At 42.8% G+C, this 22,089-nt stretch overlaps 1 protein-coding gene across 1 annotated transcript; it reads left to right on the top strand.

Moving 5' to 3' along the window:
• The first annotated feature begins 1,223 nt into the window (after nucleotides 1–1,223).
• On the top strand, nucleotides 1,224–21,125 carry UEVLD (UEV and lactate/malate dehyrogenase domains). The gene is made up of 12 exons (XM_075837059.1): nucleotides 1,224–1,357; nucleotides 6,139–6,223; nucleotides 6,977–7,042; nucleotides 8,362–8,525; nucleotides 10,269–10,404; nucleotides 10,489–10,589; nucleotides 11,175–11,283; nucleotides 16,397–16,567; nucleotides 16,952–17,125; nucleotides 17,835–17,925; nucleotides 18,201–18,324; nucleotides 19,548–21,125. The coding sequence occupies exons 1-12, from the start codon at nucleotides 1,316–1,318 to the stop codon at nucleotides 19,713–19,715; spliced, it is 1,431 nt and encodes a 476-aa protein (XP_075693174.1). The 5' UTR covers nucleotides 1,224–1,315; the 3' UTR covers nucleotides 19,716–21,125.
• Nucleotides 21,126–22,089: the final 964 nt, after the last annotated feature.

Here is a 22,089-nt window from a genome sequence, read left to right as displayed (position 1 = left end):
GTGTGAGGACAGGAGTGGCGCTGCCTCAGGGACAAGCCAAAGGGGACGTGTCTCTTCACCGATCCCTGTGGCCACGTTTTGCTGCTTATTTGGGCGGCGGTGTCGTCTGACCACTGGGACCTTCCTTTACCGCTCACATATCTTCTCAGGCTGTGTTTACACAATGCGTATTTGTTGCGTTTTTTTATTTATTTTGGTTGATGAACTACCATTGATAGACATGGGAGATTGTGCAATGTATTAGTTGTGTGCAGTGTATGAGGTGTCGGTGCAGTGTATAGATGTGTGCCGTTTATGAGGTGTTGGTGCAATGTATTAGTTGTGTGCAGTGTATGAGGTGTCGGTGCAGTGTATAGATGTGTGCAGTGTATGAGGTGTCGGTGCAGTGTATAGATGTGTGCCGTTTATGAGGTGTTGGTGCAATGTATGGTTGTGTGCAGTGTATGAGGTGTAGGTGCAGTGTATAGATGTGTGTAGTGTATGAGGTGTAGGTGCAGTGTATAGATGTGTGCCGTTTATGAGGTGTTGGTGCAATGTATGGTTGTGTGCAGTGTATGAGGTGTCGGTGCAGTGTATAGATGTGTGCAGTGTATGAGGTGTAGGTGCAGTGTATAGATGTGTGCCGTTTATGAGGTGTTGGTGCAATGTATGGTTGTGTGCAGTGTATGAGGTGTCGGTGCAGTGTATAGATGTGTGTAGTGTATGAGGTGTAGGTGCAGTGTATAGATGTGTGCCGTTTATGAGGTGTTGGTGCAATGTATGGTTGTGTGCAGTGTATGAGGTGTCGGTGCAGTGTATAGATGTGTGCAGTGTATGAGGTGTCGGTGCAGTGTATGAGGTGTGTAGTGTATGAGGTGTCGGTGCAGTGTATAGATGTGTGCAGTGTATGAGGTGTAGGTGCAGTGTATATGTGTGCCGTTTATGAGGTGTTGGTGCAATGTATGGTTGTGTGCAGTGTATGAGGTGTCGGTGCAGTGTATAGATGTGTGCAGTGTATGAGGTGTCGGTGCAGTGTATGAGGTGTGTAGTGTATGAGGTACTGGTGCAGTGTATTAGTTGTGGGCAATGTATGAGGTGTTGGTGCAATGTATGGTTGTGTGCAGTGTATGAGGGGTCGGCGCAGTGTATTAGGACGGTTTGTATATAAACATGTGGCGGATAATGTCACACGTTATATTCCCCGCGTCTGGGGATTGGAGGGGGAGGAGAGCAGCGCCCCGGCCGGGCATCCAGTGATGTCGGCGGCTCCGCCCCCCTGGTTGTCCCGGGCTCAGTAGAGGAAGCAGGAAGAGAAGCCCGGAGCTCCCGGGGAGACATGGAGTTCAGCCCGGAGTTTATGAAGCAGCGGCTGGGAAAGGTGAGATATTATATATTATTACACTACAGAGGACGATGACCGATCATCACGTGACTACTACTACTGCATATAACTAACTAGTACTGGACTAATACAGCATCACGTGACTACTACTACTGCATATAACTAACTAGTACTGGACTAATACAGCATCACGTGACTACTACTGCATATAACTAACTAGTACTGGACTAATACAGCATCACGTGACTACTACTACTGCATATAACTAACTAGTACTGGACTAATACAGCATCACGTGACTACTACTACTGCATATAACTAACTAGTACTGGACTGATACACCATCACATGACTACTACTGCATATAACTAACTAGTACTGGACTAATACAGCATCACGTGACTACTACTGCATATAACTAACTAGTACTGGACTAATACAGCATCACGTGACTACTACTGCATATAACTAACTAGTACTGGACTGATCCAGCATCACGTGACTACTACTACTGCATATAACTAACTAGTACTGGACTAATACAGCATCACGTGACTACTACTGCATATAACTAACTAGTACTGGACTGATACACCATCACGTGACTACTACTACTGCATATAACTAACTAGTACTGGACTAATACAGCATCACGTGACTACTACTGCATATAACTAACTAGTACTGGACTGATACACCATCACGTGACTACTACTACTGCATATAACGAACTAGTACTGGACTAATACAGCATCACGTGACTACTACTGCATATAACTAACTAGTACTGGACTGATACACCATCACGTGACTACTACTACTGCATATAACTAACTAGTACTGGACTAATACAGCATCACGTGACTACTACTGCATATAACTAACTAGTACTGGACTGATCCAGCATCACGTGACTACTACTGCATATAACTAACTAGTACTGGACTGATACACCATCACATGACTACTACTACTGCATATAACCAGCTAGTACTGGACTGATACAGCATCACGTGACTACTACTGCATATAACTAACTAGTACTGGACTAATACAGCATCACGTGACTACTACTGCATATAACTAACTAGTACTGGACTGATCCAGCATCACGTGACTACTACTGCATATAACTAACTAGTACTGGACTGATACACCATCACGTGACTACTACTACTGCATATAACTAACTAGTACTGGACTAATACAGCATCACGTGACTACTACTGCATATAACTAACTAGTACTGGACTGATCCAGCATCACGTGACTACTACTGCATATAACTAACTAGTACTGGACTGATACACCATCACATGACTACTACTACTGCATATAACCAGCTAGTACTGGACTGATACAGCATCACGTGACTACTACTGCATATAACTAACTAGTACTGGACTAATACAGCATCACGTGACTACTACTGCATATAACTAACTAGTACTGGACTGATACACCATCACATGACTACTACTGCATATAACTAACTAGTACTGGACTGATACACCATCACGTGACTACTACTGCATATAACTAACTAGTACTGGACTGATACAGCATCACGTGACTACTACTGCATATAACTAACTAGTACTGGACTGATACAGCATCACATGACTACTACTACTGCATATAACTAACTAGTACTGGACTGATACAGCATCACATGACTACTACTGCATATAACTAACTAGTACTGGACTGATACACCATCACGTGACTACTACTGCATATAACTAACTAGTACTGGACTGATACAGCATCACGTGACTACTACTGCATATAACTAACTAGTACTGGACTGATACAGCATCACGTGACTACTACTGCATATAACTAACTAGTACTGGACTAATACAGCATCACGTGACTACTATTGCATATAACTAACTAGTACTGGACTGATACACCATCACGTGACTACTACTGCATATAACTAACTAGTACTGGACTGATACAGCATCACGTGACTACTACTGCATATAACTAACTAGTACTGGACTGATACAGCATCACATGACTACTACTACTGCATATAACTAACTAGTACTGGACTGATACAGCATCACATGACTACTACTGCATATAACTAACTAGTACTGGACTGATACACCATCACGTGACTACTACTGCATATAACTAACTAGTACTGGACTGATACAGCATCACGTGACTACTACTGCATATAACTAACTAGTACTGGACTGATACAGCATCACGTGACTACTACTGCATATAACTAACTAGTACTGGACTAATACAGCATCACGTGACTACTATTGCATATAACTAACTAGTACTGGACTGATACAGCATCACGTGATTACTACTGCATATAACTAACTAGTACTGGACTGATACAGCATCACGTGACTACTACTGCATATAACTAACTAGTACTGGACTGATCCAGCATCACGTGACTACTACTGCATATAACTAACTAGTACTGGACTGATACAGCATCACATGACTACTACTGCATATAACTAACTAGTACTGGACTGATACACCATCACGTGACTACTACTGCATATAACTAACTAGTACTGGACTGATACAGCATCACGTGACTACTACTGCATATAACTAACTAGTACTGGACTAATACGGCATCACGTGACTACTATTGCATATAACTAACTAGTACTGGACTGATACAGCATCACATGATTACTACTGCATATAACTAGTACTGGACTAATACAGCATCACGTGACTACTACTGCATATAACTAACTAGTACTGGACTAATACAGCATCACGTGACTACTACTGCATATAACTAACTAACTAGTACTGGACTGATCCAGCATCACGTGACTACTACTGCATATAACTAACTAGTACTGGACTGATACACCATCACGTGACTACTACTGCATATAACTAACTAGTACTGGACTGATACACCATCACGTGACTACTACTGCATATAACTAACTAGTACTGGACTGATCCAGCATCACGTGACTACTACTGCATATAACTAACTAGTACTGGACTGATACACCATCACGTGACTACTACTGCATATAACTAACTAGTACTGGACTGATCCAGCATCACGTGACTACTACTGCATATAACTAACTAGTACTGGACTGATACACCATCACGTGACTACTACTGCATATAACTAACTAGTACTGGACTGATACAGCATCACGTGACTACTACTGCATATAACCAGCTAGTACTGGACTGATACAGCATCACGTGACTACTACTGCATATAACTAACTAGTACTGGACTAATACAGCATCACGTGACTACTACTGCATATAACTAACTAGTACTGGACTGATCCAGCATCACGTGACTACTACTGCATATAACTAACTAGTACTGGACTGATACAGCATCACGTGACTACTACTGCATATAACTAACTAGTACTGGACTGATACACCATCACGTGACTACTACTGCATATAACTAGCTAGTACTGGACTGATACAGCGTCCCATGACTACTACTACTGCATATAACTAACAAGTACTGGACTGATACACCATCACGTGACTACTACTGCATATAACTAGCTAGTACTGGACTGATACAGTGTCCCATGACTACTACTACTGCATATAACTAACTAGTACTGGACTGATACACCATCACATGACTACTACTGCAAATAACTAACTAGTACTGGACTGATACAGCATCACGTGACTACTACTACTGCATATAACTAACTAGTACTGGACTAATACAGCATCACGTGACTACTACTACTGCATATAACTAACTAGTACTGGACTGATACAGCATCACGTGACGACTACTACTACTGCATATAACTAACTAGTCCTGTACTGATTACAGCATCACATGATTACTACTGCATATAACTAATTAGTACTGGACCGATACAGCATCATGTGACTACTACTGCATATAACCAGCTAGTACTGGTCCGATCCTTCCATGATATAACTAGTACTGGTCCGATCCTTCCATTATATAACTAGTACTGGTCCGATACTTCCATGATATAACTAGTACTGGTCCGATACTTCCGTTATATAACTAGTACTGGTCTGATACTTCCATTATATAACTAGTACTGGTCCGATCCTTCCATTATATAACTAGTACTGGTCCGATCCTTCTATTATATAACTAGTACTGGTCTGATACTTCCGTTATATAACTAGTACTGGTCCGATCCTTCCATTATATAACTAGTACTGGTCCGATCCTTCCATTATATAATTAGTACTGGTCTGATACTTCCATTATATAACTAGTACTGGTCTGATACTTCCATTATATAACTAGTACTGGTCTGATACTTCCATTATATAACTAGTACTGGTCCCATCCTTCCATTATATAACTAGTACTGGTCTGATACTTCCATTATATAACTAGTACTGGTCTGATACTTCCATTATATAACTAGTACTGGTCTGATACTTCCATTATATAACTAGTACTGGTCTGATACTTCCATTATATAACTAGTACTGGTCTGATACTTCCATTATATAACTAGTACTGGTCCGATACTTCCATTATATAACTAGTACTGGTCTGATACTTCCATTATATAACTAGTACTGGTCTGATACTTCCATTATATAACTAGTACTGGTCTGATACTTCCATTATATAACTAGTACTGGTCTGATACTTCCATTATATAACTAGTACTGGTCTGATACTAGTCTCTGTTCGGTTACATAGAAGGAAATAGAACACAAATTGAGAACATGTCAATGTTTGTCCAATGTAAATATTTGCCATCTTTGTAATCTGTGATTGGGGCGTTATCAGGAGATCTCTGCTTTTTTTCTCATAGTATAAATTTCGAGACCTGACTATCGAAGAGTTAAAGGATGTCCACCGAGCCTTCCCCAACTTTCTGTATTCCATGGATACCTACAGTAAGTCACTTCCATAGCATTAGATATATATATATATATATATATATATATATATATCATTACCTGGACTTTTATCATATAGTATAGCTGTCTGTCTATAGGTGTCTCATGTAAACTGCTATATAGCCAGGGCCAATTCAAGGTGGGTGGGGGCCCTGGGCAATCATGTTTGGTGGAGAACTGCCGTAATATGGTCACAATTACAGTGCGATTTAGTGCTATAATCCAGCCATATAGTGCTAAATATCAGTACAAGATAGTGCGCACATAATAGTGGCATACAGTACAATAATAACAGGCGTATCTACTGCCAATTAACTCAGTGTAATATCATGGCCCATCTGGGGGAGGTCCACACGTGGTGCAATAGCCCCCTCTGCCTATGCTGTGATGGGGATCATGTAGCTCTGCCACTGGGGAGCCCCAGGATGGCTCCTGAAGGTAAGTGCAGTCAGATAATGGAGACTAGGGGCGCTATGTATATATGGGTCCCTATATAACATATAAGGTCAGCTATAGGTGGAGTTGCCCTTTAGCACATGAATTGCAGTAAACATTGGACCATGATCTCTTCTCCGGCAGAAGTTCCTCAGTGGTTCAGTCTTCACTACAACCCTCATCTGATAATGACCCCTCCGCTGGATCGGTCATTAATTGACCACTGCTTAAAATTGCTAAATCTTCAGTGTGCGTCTTTGCTAAAATCTGATGGCGTAAAACAAAGATTTTAAAGACTCTGTTTTTTATTTTCAGCATTTAAAGATGGTTCTCAGAAGGATTTGTTGAATCTCTCAGGAACAGTTCCCATGAAGTTTCAGGGTAATATGAACTTTACGTAAAGGACCTGATAATATATAGATGTGTATGGCGGCTAAACATAAACCGAACAATGTCCTATTGACTCTTGATGGACAGGATAATGGCACACTGTCACTTGGGGGACAGGATGATGACACACTGTCACTTGGGGTACAGGATAATGACACACTGACACTTGGGGGACAGGATGATGACACACTGTCACTTGGGGTACAGGATAATGACACACTGACACTTGGGGGACAGGATGATGACACACTGTCACTTGGGGTACAGGATAATGACACACTGTCACTTGGGGTACAGGATAATGACACACTGACACTTGGGGGACAGGATGATGACACACTGACACTTGGGGGACAGGATAATGACACACTGACACTTGGGGGACACGATAATGACACACTGACACTTGGGGTACAGGATAATGACACACTGACACTTGGGGGACAGGATAATGACACACTGACACTTGGGGTACAGGATAATGACACTGACACTTGGGGGACAGGATAATGACACACTGACACTTGGGGGACAGGATAATGACACACTGACACTTGGGGTACAGGATAATGACACACTGACACTTGGGGTACAGGATAATGACACACTGACACTTGGGGTACAGGATAATGACACACTGACACTTGGGGTACAGGATAATGACACACTGACACTTGGGGTACAGGATAATGACACACTGACACTTGGGGTACAGGATAATGACACACTGACACTTGGGGTACAGGATAATGACACACTGACACTTGGGGGACAGGATAATGACACACTGACACTTGGGGGACAGGATAATGACACACTGACACTTTGGGTACAGGATAATGACACACTGACACTTGGTGGACAGGATAATGACGCACTGACACTTAGGGGACAGGATAATGACGCACTGACACTTGGGGGACAGGATAATGACACACTGACACTTGGGGGACAGGATAATGATACACTGACACTTGGGGGACAGGATAATGACACACTGACACTTGGGGGACAGGATAATGACGTGCTGACACTTGGGGGACAGGATAATGACGTGCTGACACTTGGGGGACAGGATAATGATGCACTGACACTTGGGGTGCAGGATAATGACACACTGACACTTGGGGTGCAGGATAATGACGCACTGACACTTGGGGTGCAGGATAATGACACTTGTGAACCCAGTTTCCTAACTACAGAATGAGGAATAGACTTGTATATTAGATGTTTTCAGGGTATATATATATATATATATATATATATAGTACAGTATATACGTGTATACATTATAACATTACGTCTTCCAGGAAACTTCTATAACATCCCCGTCTGCTTGTGGCTCCTGGATTCTCATCCATTTGCTCCACCGCTTTGTTTCCTGAAACCAACACAAAACATGGGGATCCGAGCTGGAAAACACATAGACAGTCATGGAAGGATTTATCTGCCGTTCCTTCAGGACTGGAGCCATGTAAGTACCAGCGCATTAATATATCCCGGACACTTACATGGAGATCTATCGGCATCGCTACGGCAATCGCCTCACGACCAGCAGAACCCTAAACCTGCAGACCTACGTGCCGGAGACCGAATGAACCAGGGAGATTTATCAAAACTGCTGCAAGGGAAAAGTGGAGCAGTTTCCCATAGCAACCAATCAGGTCACTGCTTTCATTTTCCAAAGGACCTCTAATAAACAGAGCTGGATCCTGACTGGTTGCTATGGGCAACTGCTCCACTTTTCTCTGACAGAAGTTTTAATTAATCTCATTGTTATGAGCGCGCCGATCGGAACAACGTCATGTGATCGTCACGTACCTGCTGGCAAGGTCCTGATTTCTCGCCTAGTGCACCGCGCTGAATAATACAGTGTCACATGACGGCTACAAGACGCGTTTCACTCTGTAATTAACTCACCAGACAAGAGTTTCTAGTTGTGACGGGAATAATGTGAACAAATATTGCCAAGAATAGAAGTGGAGGTGATTACCTGCTGCAGCATGGAAAGGCCTTTTATATATTGTGTATTATGTAGTTTTGAGTTCGGGCTCGGACTCCATGGCGCCACGGAGTCATCCACAATTTGCGGTAAAATTGCGGATACACCGCAACTGGGGAAAAAAATTCCCAACATACCTTTCAAGAATATTTACACTTGCTGAAAGCTAATAATTATCTTCTGACGCAGGCTGGGTGACAAACAAAATGGCCGCCATTAGGCTTTCTTCGCGCGCACTTTCTGGCGTTTTTTGTTTTGTGTTTTTGGTGGCGGTTTTTATTCACAAACGTTTTTCCTAGAGTTTTTTAAAGTCCTATAGAGAAAAACGCCAGAAATAATGCCGTACCTAAAGCGTGCTGCGTTTTGATATAAATGGCTCTGTATTTAGGTATTCTCATTATTCACTTAAACTAACACCCGGCCACCTGGTTTTTGGGCAACAAAGTGCAAAATCCGCCACCGAAAACACGTGAAAACGGACTGAATGGCACATCCTTCTTGGTATGCATCAGGACGGAGCAGGATGTATTAAACTGTCTAACTCATCACCAGTTTCAAGATCTCTGCTTGCTGTCAGTGAGGGGGAACATCTTGTTTATAATCACAGCCTGAAAGCCATTTCAGACTGAATTTTTCTCACAGCTGAGGATTTGTTACTATTTTATTTGGTCTAGACAATCCTCTATGAGCTAGGTCCCATTCAGATGGCCATATTGTGGCCACATTTTTAGCATCCGTATTACGGTCGCAAGACTCCCTAGGGATCTAGTGAACCGAACTTAGATCACCATAGGTTTCCATGATGTTTACTTGAACTGCAGTGTGTTCGGGTCTTGACACTAATATAGACGCTAAAATGCAGCCCCATTACGGCCGTCTGAACGGGGCCCTAGGCAGCCTGAACTTCAGGCTGACACATTCATTTCAGATATGAAAAGTATAAGGTCAGTCTCTTTTAAGCCATAAAGTTCCCATTCACTGACAGCAAGCAGAGATTGTGTGATTCAATTTCTCATTATTTTCAAAGTATATTAAAAAGTTTCAGAACCTTTCATTTTACAATGGTTAAAGGGGTAGTCTCATCTGATACACGTATGGTCTATCCCAAGGAGGTAAGCAGCCGTTATTGTAGTCCGCTATATGCTGTTATAGCCATCGCTGCCATCTTGTGAGGAGACTACTTAAGAACAGATCGTAACCTTCAGCTTCTTTCAGCCCAAGTCTACAATCCTCGGCCTGACCAAAGAAATGGCGGCGACATTTGAGTCGGAGCTCCCGCTGTATTCTCTCTCCGCTGCTGAAGCCGCCAAGCAGAAGGAGCTCCTCTCTCTCATCTCTCGGGTCACCGATGGTAAGGATATGTGGAGGAGCCACCAGGCTATAGAGACTGGCAGACTGTGCCCCCTGATATAACACCATTTTATTACATCGCCAGGTGTGTCCAGCGTTGATGTGAGTAATAAAAGTCGCGGTAAAGTCTCGGTGATTGGAGGAGGAGATTTGGCTCTGGCTTGTCTGTTGGCAATATCTGCAAAGGTAAATCATATATACAATAATAAACGCGCCCGGAGGTCCTTGGTAATTGAATAGTTTTCACTGTTGCCCCTGGGCCCGATGCGTCACCCTGAAGAATATCAGGTCTCGAGGGCCACGGGAAGCAGAGAAGAATATTCAGTGTGTCTATGTTCATGCTGGCGACATGGCATCCATATATAATGGACATCGCCGAATAGCGCCCCGATGGAATCCATTGACTTCTAATGAGGTCCATTTGGGTTACGTAGAGGTTAAGAATAGATCTGCATCCTGCTCTATTCCTGACGTCAAAATTACGGAAAGCCCAAACGCAGAACAGAGCCCTACAAAGGACCCACCGCCAAGCATCCCATACGGTGCTGGACTATGAGGTCATTTCATGATGATCGACCATGGGACTATTATTTTCTGCATGCCAGATTATCGGGATGATCATCCAGTGTCAGATTAATGGATTTTTTCCCTCTGGCTTTAATAGCTGTATACCAAAGCACGCTATCGTTCTAATATGAAGCCCATGAGATATAAATTGGGATTAACCCACTGTGAACCAACATTTTCTGACCTGATAAATGTTCTGTCCAGAGGGCTGCGGACAAGCTGGTTCTTCTTGACATCAGTGATGGAGGATCGAAAGGGAGTGGAGCCACCGACCTGGAACTTTTCTCCGTTCCCGATGTGGAAGTCAGTAAAGGTAGGTAAGGAAATTAGAAAGCTATAAATAAATATATATACTCACCAATGTATATATCATAAAAATTTGGGCAAACTTAGAGGGGTATTCTTGTTCCTCTGAGTAGTTTGGGAGAAAACATTGAGTTAACCGGTTAAGGACTAGGCTGTTTTACAGCTAAATGACCAGAGCAAATTTCACAATTTTGCTATGCGCTTCTTTAGATGACTATAACTCAGCAGGTGAATAAAGTTCATCTTTGAATTTTACACTCTTTTTAAAGGACAGATAGGGCTTTGTTTTAGTGGCATTTGTCAGTATATATAATTATTTTTTTTTTCTCTAAAGTGGGCAAAATTGGAAAAAAATGCAAGAATTTAACAATTGCGTCGGTTTATGCTAGCATTTTTCACACACGGTATGGACCACGGACAAAATTAATCTCCTTTCACATTCTTCCACTTCTCCCGTGCATGGGGATACCAAATATGTGAGCCTTATTCACTGTGCGGGCATGTGCCAGGGCTTGGCATAAAAGGAGGCTTTTTGGCCTTTTCGGTCCAGGAATTTTGCATTTGATTTTATAGCCGTATACTGTTTTCTGGGGGGCCTAATGCTGCTGAAACATTAGAAACACCCCATAAATGACTTCATTCACACAAGTAGACCCCACAAGGTTTCCTTCAAGGGGTTTATCATATTTTTAGACAGTCCAGTTTTCTTCTGAAAGTTTCTTGAATAAGATGGAACAAAATAAAATCAGCACTTTTTTAGCAAATGCGTCAGTTTAGGCTAGCATTTTTCACACACGGTATAGACCACGGTCAAAATTCATCTCCTTTCACATTCTTCCACTTCTCCCGTGCATGGGGATACCAAATATGTGAGCCTTATTCACTGTGCGGGCATGTGCCAGGGCTTGGCATAAAAGGAGGCTTTTTGGCCTTTTCGGTCCAGGAATTTTGCATTTGATTTTAGAGCCGTATACTGTTTTCTGGGGGGCCTAATGCTGCTGAAACATTAGAATCACCCCATAAATGACTTCATTCACACAAGTAGACCCCACAAGGTTTCCTTCAAGGGGTTTATCATATTTTTAGCAAGTCCAGTTTTCTTCTGAAAGTTTCTTGAATAAGATGGAACAAAATAAAATCAGCACTTTTTTAGCAAATGCGTCAGTTTAGGCTAGTATTTTTCACACACGGTATAGTCCACGGACAAAATTAATCTCCTTTCACATTCTTCCACTTCTCCCGTGCATGGGGATACCAAATATGTGTGCCTTATTCGCTGTGCGGGCATGTGCCAGGGCTTGGCATAAAAGGAGGCTTTTTGGTCCAGGAATTTTGCATTTGATTTTAGAGCCGCATACTGTTTTCTGGGGGGTGTAATGCTGCTGAAACATTAGAATCACCCCATAAATGACTTCATTCGCACAAGTAGACCCCACAAGGTTTCCTTCAAGGGGTTTATCATATTTTTAGACAGTCCAGTTTTCTTCTGAAAGTTTCTTGAATAAGATGGAACAAAATAAAATTAGCTTTTTTTTTTAACAAATGCGTCAGTTTATGCTAGCTTTTTCACACACAAAATGGACCACGGACAAAATTCATCGCATTTCACATTCTTCCTCTTCTCCCGTGCATGGGGATACCAAATATGTGTGCTTTATTCATGGGCATGTGCCAGGGCTTGGCATAAAAAGAGGCTTTTTGGCCTTTTCGGTCCAGGAATTCTGCACTTGATTTTATAGCCGCATACTGTTTTCTGGGGGGTGTAATGCTGCTGAAACATTGGAAACACCCCATAAATGACTTCGTTCACACAAGTAGACCCCACAAGGTTTCCTTCAAGGGGTTTATCATATTTTTAGCAAGTCCAGTTTTCTTCTGAAAGTTTCTTGAATAAGATGGAACAAAATAAAATCAGCACTTTTTTAGCAAATGCGTCAGTTTATGCCAGTATTTTTCACACACGGTATGGACCACGGCCAAAATTCATCTCCTTTCACGTTCTTCCACTTCTCCCGTGCATGGGATACCAAATATGTGTGCCTTATTCACTGTGCGGGCATGTGCCAGGGCTTGGCATAAAAGGAGGCTTTTTGGCCTTTTCGGTCCAGGAATTCTGCACTTGACTTTATAGCCGCATACTGTTTTCTGGGGGGTGTAATGCTGCTGAAAGATTAGAATCACCCCATAAATGACTTCATTCACGCAAGCAGACCCCACAAGGTTTTCTTCAAGGGGTTTATCATATTTTTAGACAGTCCAGTTTTCTTCTGAAAGTTTCTTGAATAAGATGGAACAAAATAAAATTAGCAATTTTTTAGCAAATGCGTCAGTTTATACCAGCATTTTTCACACACGGTATAGACCACGGTCAAAATTAATCTCCGTTCACATTCTGCCACTTCTCCCGTGCACGGGGATACCAAATATGTGGCCTTATTTATCACATAGAGATGTAGGAGGGCGGACGATAGAAGAAGATTATTTCACATATCGCTTTTTTTCAAAGCTGGTTTTACAAAACTCAACAGAGTTTCTATAACACTTCCAAAATATCTGCTCGTCCACACTTACATTCTGCTCAGGGGTGTAGAGTTGCAGAAATAAATTATTCAGGGAATTTATTAGCGGTCTTATTTTGAACAACCGATCCCGGTTTGCATCGGTACTTGGGGGGGCCTGTGCGTTGTCATTGAAGTGGAGGAACCTCATTATTGTCTCATAACGAGACCTGGGCATTACTGCAGAATATACTGGGGTGGCTTGGGCGGGTCTTGTTGACCAGTAAGACCTAATGGAGGGCTTTTTGACAATACCCATATTTAGGGTGAGCCCCAAATTTTTTTTTAATTCCTGCAAATTGGTGGGCGTCCAATCTCTGGCATGGGTGGATGAAGGTTTCTGCCTTATATATTGCGTGGCATATAAATTTGTTTCGTGGACAATCTGATTTAGGATGTCGTCCGTTATAAATAAATGGAAGTAATCCATTTGGACAAAATTTGTATTGTCCACGGTTATGCCAGGAGTGGCAGTAAATCCGTGGATTCTAGGCCCAAAAGATGGGGCAGGTGCCCATACAAGAGCCTGGACTGGAGGGACCAGGCTGTCCCGTGCTACAGCGCTACTTGGCCCTGCGCTTTCATGTTCTGCAGTTTCGACTGCATCAGGGACAACGTCCCCTGAAGATGAACCTGAAGTGACGCTGTCATCGTCACTACCTAAAACAGGTTCCATCTCGAACGCCATCTCTGATGCGGTCTCCGACTCAGACCACAGCATGGCGTATGCCTCCTCGGCGCTAAACAACTTCCTCGCCATAACGTAACTAACACTAACACTAACTAAACAAATTTTATTTTTTTATTTTGTTTATAAAACACACAAACTAAGGCCCCATGCACACGACCGTGCCCGCAATTGCTGTCCGCGATCGCGGGCACGGCCGGCCGCTGACTGACAGCCGCATTTTCGGGCCGTGCTCCCATACAAAGTATGGGAGCACGGCCCGCAAAATGCGAAAGAACGGACATGTTCCATAATTCCCGGAACATTTCCACGGCACTGACACCCTTCCGTAGTGCTACTGAAAGGTGTCAGCGTTCAATGAAAGTGAATGGCTCAGTTTTTGCGGACCGCAGTTGCGGTCCGCAAAAACGGAGGTTTTTTGCTGTCGTGTGCATGGGGCCTAACTGCTATATATATCTACACTACCGCTAACAAAAAAATAAACCGCTATTGCTATATATATTATATATATGTGGATATATATATAATTATATACTCCCTACCTGCCTATTCTAATAGAATAAAAGAAAGAAAGGTAGATAGATAGAAAAAAAGATAGATGGATAGATAGATTGTATAGATAGATAGAAATCTATCTATACAGAGAATGTTTTATAGTGTAACTGTTTGTTTTTTTTTCACTGTAATCTTCTGGCAGCAATTCTCCCGAGTCTCTTTTTCTCCTCAAACTGAAACAATATTTGAGGAGAAGAAAAGAGGCCGGAGATTTACTGCCAGAAAACTCAAAATAAAACAAATGTGGTCGCTGTGATTTTCACAGCGACCACATGTTCAGGGACCATCAGATTGGTCCCTGATACTCTGCCCAGTGCCCAGAGCTGTTGGTAACAGCGAGGGCACAGGGCTGTGTGCACGCGATCGCGGGCACAGGGCTGTGTGCACGCGATCGCGTGCACACTGTTTTATAAGCAGAAATGCATGTGATCGCTGTGATTGGTTGTCACAGCGACCACATGTTCAGGGACCATCAGATTGGTCCCTGATACTCTGCCCAGTGCCCAGAGCTGTTGGTAACAGCGAGGGCACAGGGCTGTGTGCACGCGATCGCGTGCACACTGTTTTCTAAGCAGAAATGCATGTGATCGCTGTGATTGGTTGTCACAGCGATCACATGTTCAGGGGCCAAAAGATTGACCCCTGACATTCTGCCCAGTGCCCATGGCTGTTAGCAACAGCCAGGGCATAGAGCTGTGTGCACGCGATCGCGCGTGCACAGTCTCTGAAGTGCGGCCGTATATATACTATACGCCGGACTTTAGAGACCCTGACCGCTGGCCGTATATTTACGGCCAGCGGTCGGGAACCTGTTAAAGTATAATAGAAGTGTTAACCACTAAACAACCTTAGATCTCCAGGGATATTCGATATTAACTCAAAACCATCCTAGACCACCATATGAATCCCTTAGGTCACCCTAGACCACCAGGTATACTAGGTATTACCCATTAAGACATTCCAGACCCCCAGGGATAGTATATATACACTATCACTAACCACCCTATGTAAAAATGTGGGATGAAGTACATGTAGAAAGTTGGGACAGTAAGTATAATTGAGGGTGATGAGAAATTTTGGCATCGCTGTCACACACATTTGGAAACCCTCTATTAAAAATTTGAGAATAAACCCCGTTTCCAGAACAGAATTTGACTCGCATGCACAATCACCCTCCATGGTAGTTAGGGAAAAGCCAAGAGTGACTAATTCCACTGCCACTTCGCCCTTGGAACAGGGTTTAGGAAACGTGTCCTTGGAGTTAGTGGGTTTCCAGTGGTTGATGACGCTTTAATGGCACTATTTTTTTTTTCCCCCAGATTTGTCCTCCGTTGCCGGCTCGAAAGTCATAGTCGTTACCGTGAATGCGTGGAGTAACGCTCAGTCATATCTGGAGGTCCTACAAAGCAACGTAGATCTGCTGCGTGGATTTTTACCAGCCATATCCTATCACTGCCCGGAAAGCGTGCTGGTCATTGCCTCCCAGCCTGGTAAGAGCCAAATGAAGGTGCAAGTTAAAATGAACCTGCTGAGGAGCTGACTGTCTGTCTACATTTTCCCTGTTTTATATGGAACTGGACAACACTAAACCATATTAGGAAGTAATTTCATGTCCGCACACAGGCCGATCTCCGTAAATACATCTGTGGAAAATATTGCCATTGTGTGACTTCTCGTGGTCCCTAGTTCTGCTGTGCAAATTGTAGTAGGTTATTTTATTTAGGTTTTTTATTTGGGGTTTCACACATCTTGGCATAAGATCTTCGCGGGATGTGTATCAGTATGATTTCATTGAAGTTGTGGCCACGTCCTTACATTACGCCGATTTTGATCCCTCCATTTGATATCTTGTACCATTTGCCCTTGGCTTGCAGTGGAGATCATGACCTACGTGGCTTGGAAAATGAGTGGACTCCCCTACAGACAAGTCATAGGGATCGGATGTAACCTGGACTCTGCAAGGTTTCAGCACATCGTTCAAACATTGACCAATACTTCTGAGGAGGCACAGACAGCCTGGGTCATTGGAGAGCAAGGGGCAGAGAAGGGTGAGGATAAAAGAATATCATTGTGACAGTGTTAACCTCAGCTTAATTCACAGCCTTGCACTATGAGTTTTTGTAATATATTGTATTTCTGTTTCTGCCTTAGCTCGTGTAGTCAGAACCCCCATTATCTGTGTGCAGTGGCCTGTTCTAAAACACACGGGGCATTTTTCCAACTGTCTTTGTTTGTGGAACAAACCACTGCAGAATGGAGGGGTTCTGACTACACTAAGACTAGACTCCTTTGACATGGAAAAACTGATTTTTTACATATGCGACTGGTTACCTGGACTTAAAAAAAAAAAAAGTTTGACTTTGTTTCAGGCTGCAATCTCCATTCCTTCATTCATTTTCAGAACCCCTGATAATTAGTTTACAACCTGCTCCCAGTTTCAGACTTCTCCCATGTGGATGTGTCCCTTCTAGTAATATATTCTGAGTGTGAGGTCTGTGACTCCAGGATACCACTGCCTTTACTAGCTTTCATGTATCAGCACAGCTTCGTTCCTGTACTGCTTTCCCTTTCTATAGCTCATGTGTGATCATCTCTCCCCTCTACATTGATGCTGCCTGTGTGTGAACTCTCCGCCCCGGAATTTATGTTCTCTTCTATGGACTACATAGCAAGGCAGCACCTAGGTTTGCTGGCAACGAAGCCACCATATAATAATATAGACACATGTACTGAATATTGTGGATTCATTTATTTTAGTGGCGGCCTGGTGTGATCCTGAGTCTGCAAATAATCACAAATCATCTGCAAAGATATATCCCAAGCTCTTCCAGGAACAAGTGACGAACAGGTGAGTCTTAGATAATGTGTCGGGTCTCCTTATTTGAGTCTACAGTATTATCTTGGGGAATTGGCCTCTCACAAGTAACTGCAGGGGACAGTGGCAAGAGAATGGGAAAGAGGCGATATTGGCACCATATATGGGGGCCCTATAGCAGGCACTGTTATGGGGGAGATATTACTTGATGTTGTAATTAAAGTAAACTGAACTTTAGTATTATAGATGCATTTTGATTAATAACCTCGTTGTTGTTGTTGTTGTTTAATATTTTAATAACCTCACAGGGCTTTGGAGGTCATGAAAGGTAAAGGTCAGAGGTCGTGGTCTATCGGTCTGTCTGTGGCTGACCTCACAGACACCATTGTACAAAATAAGAAGAAGATTCACTCCGTTTCTTCACTTGCCCAGGTAATGACAAATCTCAGGTAAAAGGTGAACAGTCAGGAAAAATAGCATGAGTGCAAACTATATAGGGCAGAGTTTAAAGGGCTTGTCCACGCACGAACAACTGATGACCTATCCACAAGATAAGTCATCACTGTATGATCGGTGCGGGTCCGACACCTGGACCCACACCCATCAGCTGCTCCGGATGTTATGAAGGGTATGCAGTAGTTGGAGCCGTAGGCAGATGGCTCTGACTACTGTATAGCGGCCATGCTGGAGCTCTGCGCCTATTCACTTAAACAGTGCCGCAGCTTCCGGCATGGACATCCGGTGGCATCTGATCGGTGTGGGGTCTGGGTGTTAGACCCCCACCGATCATATACTGATTATCTATCCAGTGGATAGGTCACCAGTTGTCCGTGGGTGGACAACCTTTTTAAGCATATTGTTTAAATGCTCTTTTGAAGCTTGGTTAAAATATAGTAGCAGCCTAATAATCCAGGATTTAGCTGCCGGATTATAGAATTTCCAGTTTGAGAATATATTTAGGGTTAAAATGTATGGCCCATACATATTGGATAAATACCAACTGAAAATTAGTCAGACATCCATCAGTTATCTCTGGCAACACCACCCCCTACCCCATCTAAGATCTCTGGCTAATAGAGAGGGGTCCGAGCTGGATATCTCCCCTTTATAACATTCATATGTCCTATAGGTTGTCTAAAATTCCTATTTATTCAACGCATAATAAAAAGTTCTGTAACTTTCTAAAATGCTTAGTCTTTCAGCTTCTCTCCATTCCCATGGTCTCTGCTTGCTGGCAGAGAATGAAACTGAATATCCGTCCTGAGCCAGTTTTACACAGATGCAAGACTCGTTATACTAGAAATCTGATACACTTAGGCCTTGTTCACACAGTGCAGTTATCCTGAAAAAATATTCCATTCCCATTTGTGGCAGATTTCAGTCCTGCAGCTGCGTGAGCAGGACTTGATTTAGGGCAGATTTGTAGCCTCTGGATGTAAACAAGAATGGTCCCATTCACTGACCGCAAGCAGAGTGTATGAAAATGGTGAGGAATTTAGACACAAACTGCATCAGAAAGTTGCAGAACTTCATATTATACAACACCCTCTTTAATACAATAAATCCATATACGTATCTTACTATATAGAGCAGAGTATTTCACAGTTACACCTATCGGACACATCCTCCTTGTATTCTCTGTTTTCCTTCCTCAGGGATTCTTCAACATTCAGAATGATGTGTTTCTGAGCATGCCGTGTGTGCTGGGAGACAGCGGGGTGCTTGGGAACCCCCAGATCCTACAACATGAAGATCATGTATCTGACGCTCTCTATAAAAGTGCTTCTTCTATATATGACCTGCAGCAGCAGCTGTGCCTGTGAGCGTCCTCCGGAGCTGGACTCCATGATGTGTGTAATCTCTGCAGTGCAGACACTTGAACAAGGGACGGGGGTTTATATGTATTGTATTTTCTATTTCCACTATTGTCTACAATCACACCACTGAGTCGTTGGACGCCATTGTATTGGTTGGCTGGCTTCTAGCGACCTCCCACAATGGCTTTTGCGCTGTGGGTGACTGGTGCATTGGGTTGTTTCCTTTACAAATCCACTTATATTATCATTTTTAACAACGAGGGCCTCTTCACTACATCCTAACATTGACTTATAGGGTTTATTCACATAGTGCGGTCAAAGTTCTGTGGTTTCATAAAATTCACTGCAATTTAACCGCGATTTGATTACTCTGCCAATAGACCCATACAATGTGTCCGACTCAATGCGTCTGCAATATGGCATCTGCCAAAAGCTGCACTCAATAGATGTAAATTGTGCTCCACTCAATTATACAGAATTGACCTATTGCGAGGAAAGTTCTTCGACTTTCTTACATACTTTGTGTTTCAATTCATCCTTTTCAAGACCTCTGCTTGCTATCAGTGAATGGGAACATTCTTGATAACATCGAGAGACTTAAAACCCATCCTGATCATGTCCAGTTGACATGGGTGCAGGGCTACAAGGCTGAGTTCACACTCCACAAATTTGCAGTTAAACCTTTGCCACAGGTCTTACTCATTGCGTTGCCGCTAAAATCTGTGAAAATCCGTAACAAAATTGTCATGCTACGGAATTTGAAAGTCAGGCACGCCCTGAATTGCTTGCAATTTCTGCACTTCAGGTGGATGGGATTTAAAAGAAATATATTAAATATTAAAAATCCACATGCATTGTTCTGTAATTGTCGTGGATTTTCATTGCGGAACCCGTACCGAAAATCTGCAACGTGCGAATTGACCCCAAGGGTTGAAAGAGAGGGCTCTGATACACTGTAACGAGCCTTGCTGTGAACTGCAAATAATCAGGACAAGATTTTAAGGTCTAAATGTAATCAAGAATGAATATATAATGTTTGTGTATGGATATATCTGTATATACACACCAAGTACGTTCCTGCAATGATGTTCATTTTTTTTCGGACACGTTTTTACCTCACAAATGTTAAACTATTTTCTCATATCGTATACTGATCACATCGATTTCTAACATTTATTTTTGTTAACTATGGACCTGAGCGGTAAATCACGTACAAGATGTAAAATTATTTCATTCAGTGAATGGAATAATTTGAAAAAAAATTAAAATATCTCTCTGTACAGGTTGTGTGTTGCGTATATGTGTAATCAAGAAATATATGCCCCCTCCAAACTGCTGTGCACTGAAGGTAATGACTGATGTCAAAGGGGTTTTCTACCTTTTATGTAAATAAAACTTTAAGGGAGTCTGTCACAACTTTTGGTCCCTCACATCACTAGAGAGACGTAGAAGAGACAAATACCTCTTAATAAATGTGTCGCGTCTTTTAGCTGGACATGCGCCACAATTGTGCGCCACCGCCCCCCTTCCCAACGGACATAAAATAAGACGTATTCTCATCTTCCCCCCTCCGCGTCCCCTCAGGCGCCATTAGCATGGGGTGGCTAATACGAGGTGCTGATGCCGAGCAGCGTCAGGGCCTTCTAAGCGACGCAGAAGTAAACGTTGCGTCACGTATAACGTCCAGACGCTGCCCGGCGTTATTACGTAGTATGAGCCGCGTCCTACTGAGGGAAGCTTTTGCTCATTGACATAAACTTTGCCTCGGCCGAGCGTGCACGTTAATGTCAATGAGAAGCGAATTATCCGCGCTGACTCGGGCAGCGGCTCAGCTTAGCGGGTAGGGATCGGGCATATTGAAATCCGACATTGCCCAGTCCTTCTTTCCCCTGACATCTGCTATTGGGTGGGGTGTTGTCTGGTCCCCAATAAATCGGCGAGTTTGGCTGAATTTTGTCTAATATAATGGGCACCGTAAATGAATATTGCTCTTCAGGGATTTAGGAAAGCTGGTTGACAACCCCCCCTGGGAGCTGCAATGATGCCATATTGGTCACCCAGCTTTTATAATAATGGATATAACAAAAAAGATAACGACTAAAGTTTTTATCAGCGGATACGTTTCGGTGACGAGGATGTGCGCATTGTAGTCAGCTGATTATTTATGGTTGTATGGTGCCATAGATGATGCGATCTGATATGGTCTCCCCAGATGACTGACCGCTCTACAGAAAATTTGCTGACTTTAGTGCCCAGTTTTTACCTCATCTATAAAAATGAATAAATTTTAAAATGTGGAAATATTATCATGTATTGTATTAAAATGTGGAAAACTAAAATCTGCGCCCTGGAACTAGTCTATAGGGTACAGCATCTTTAT

The sequence above is a fragment of the Rhinoderma darwinii genome, chromosome 9, assembly GCF_050947455.1.
Source record: "Rhinoderma darwinii isolate aRhiDar2 chromosome 9, aRhiDar2.hap1, whole genome shotgun sequence".
Taxonomy (NCBI): Eukaryota; Metazoa; Chordata; class Amphibia; order Anura; family Rhinodermatidae; genus Rhinoderma; species Rhinoderma darwinii.
Note: the sequence above shows the minus strand (reverse complement) of the source record. Positions and strands in the feature narration are given on the sequence as shown.

Coding starts and splice junctions, on each gene's coding strand:
- UEVLD (XM_075837059.1), top strand. CDS start 1,316: ATGGAGTTCAGCCCGGAGTTTATGAAGCAGCGGCTGGGAAAG. Junction 10,590..11,174: donor TGTTGGCAATATCTGCAAAG/GTAAATCATATA, acceptor TGTTCTGTCCAG/AGGGCTGCGGACAAGCTGGT. Junction 17,926..18,200: donor CAGGAACAAGTGACGAACAG/GTGAGTCTTAGA, acceptor ATAACCTCACAG/GGCTTTGGAGGTCATGAAAG.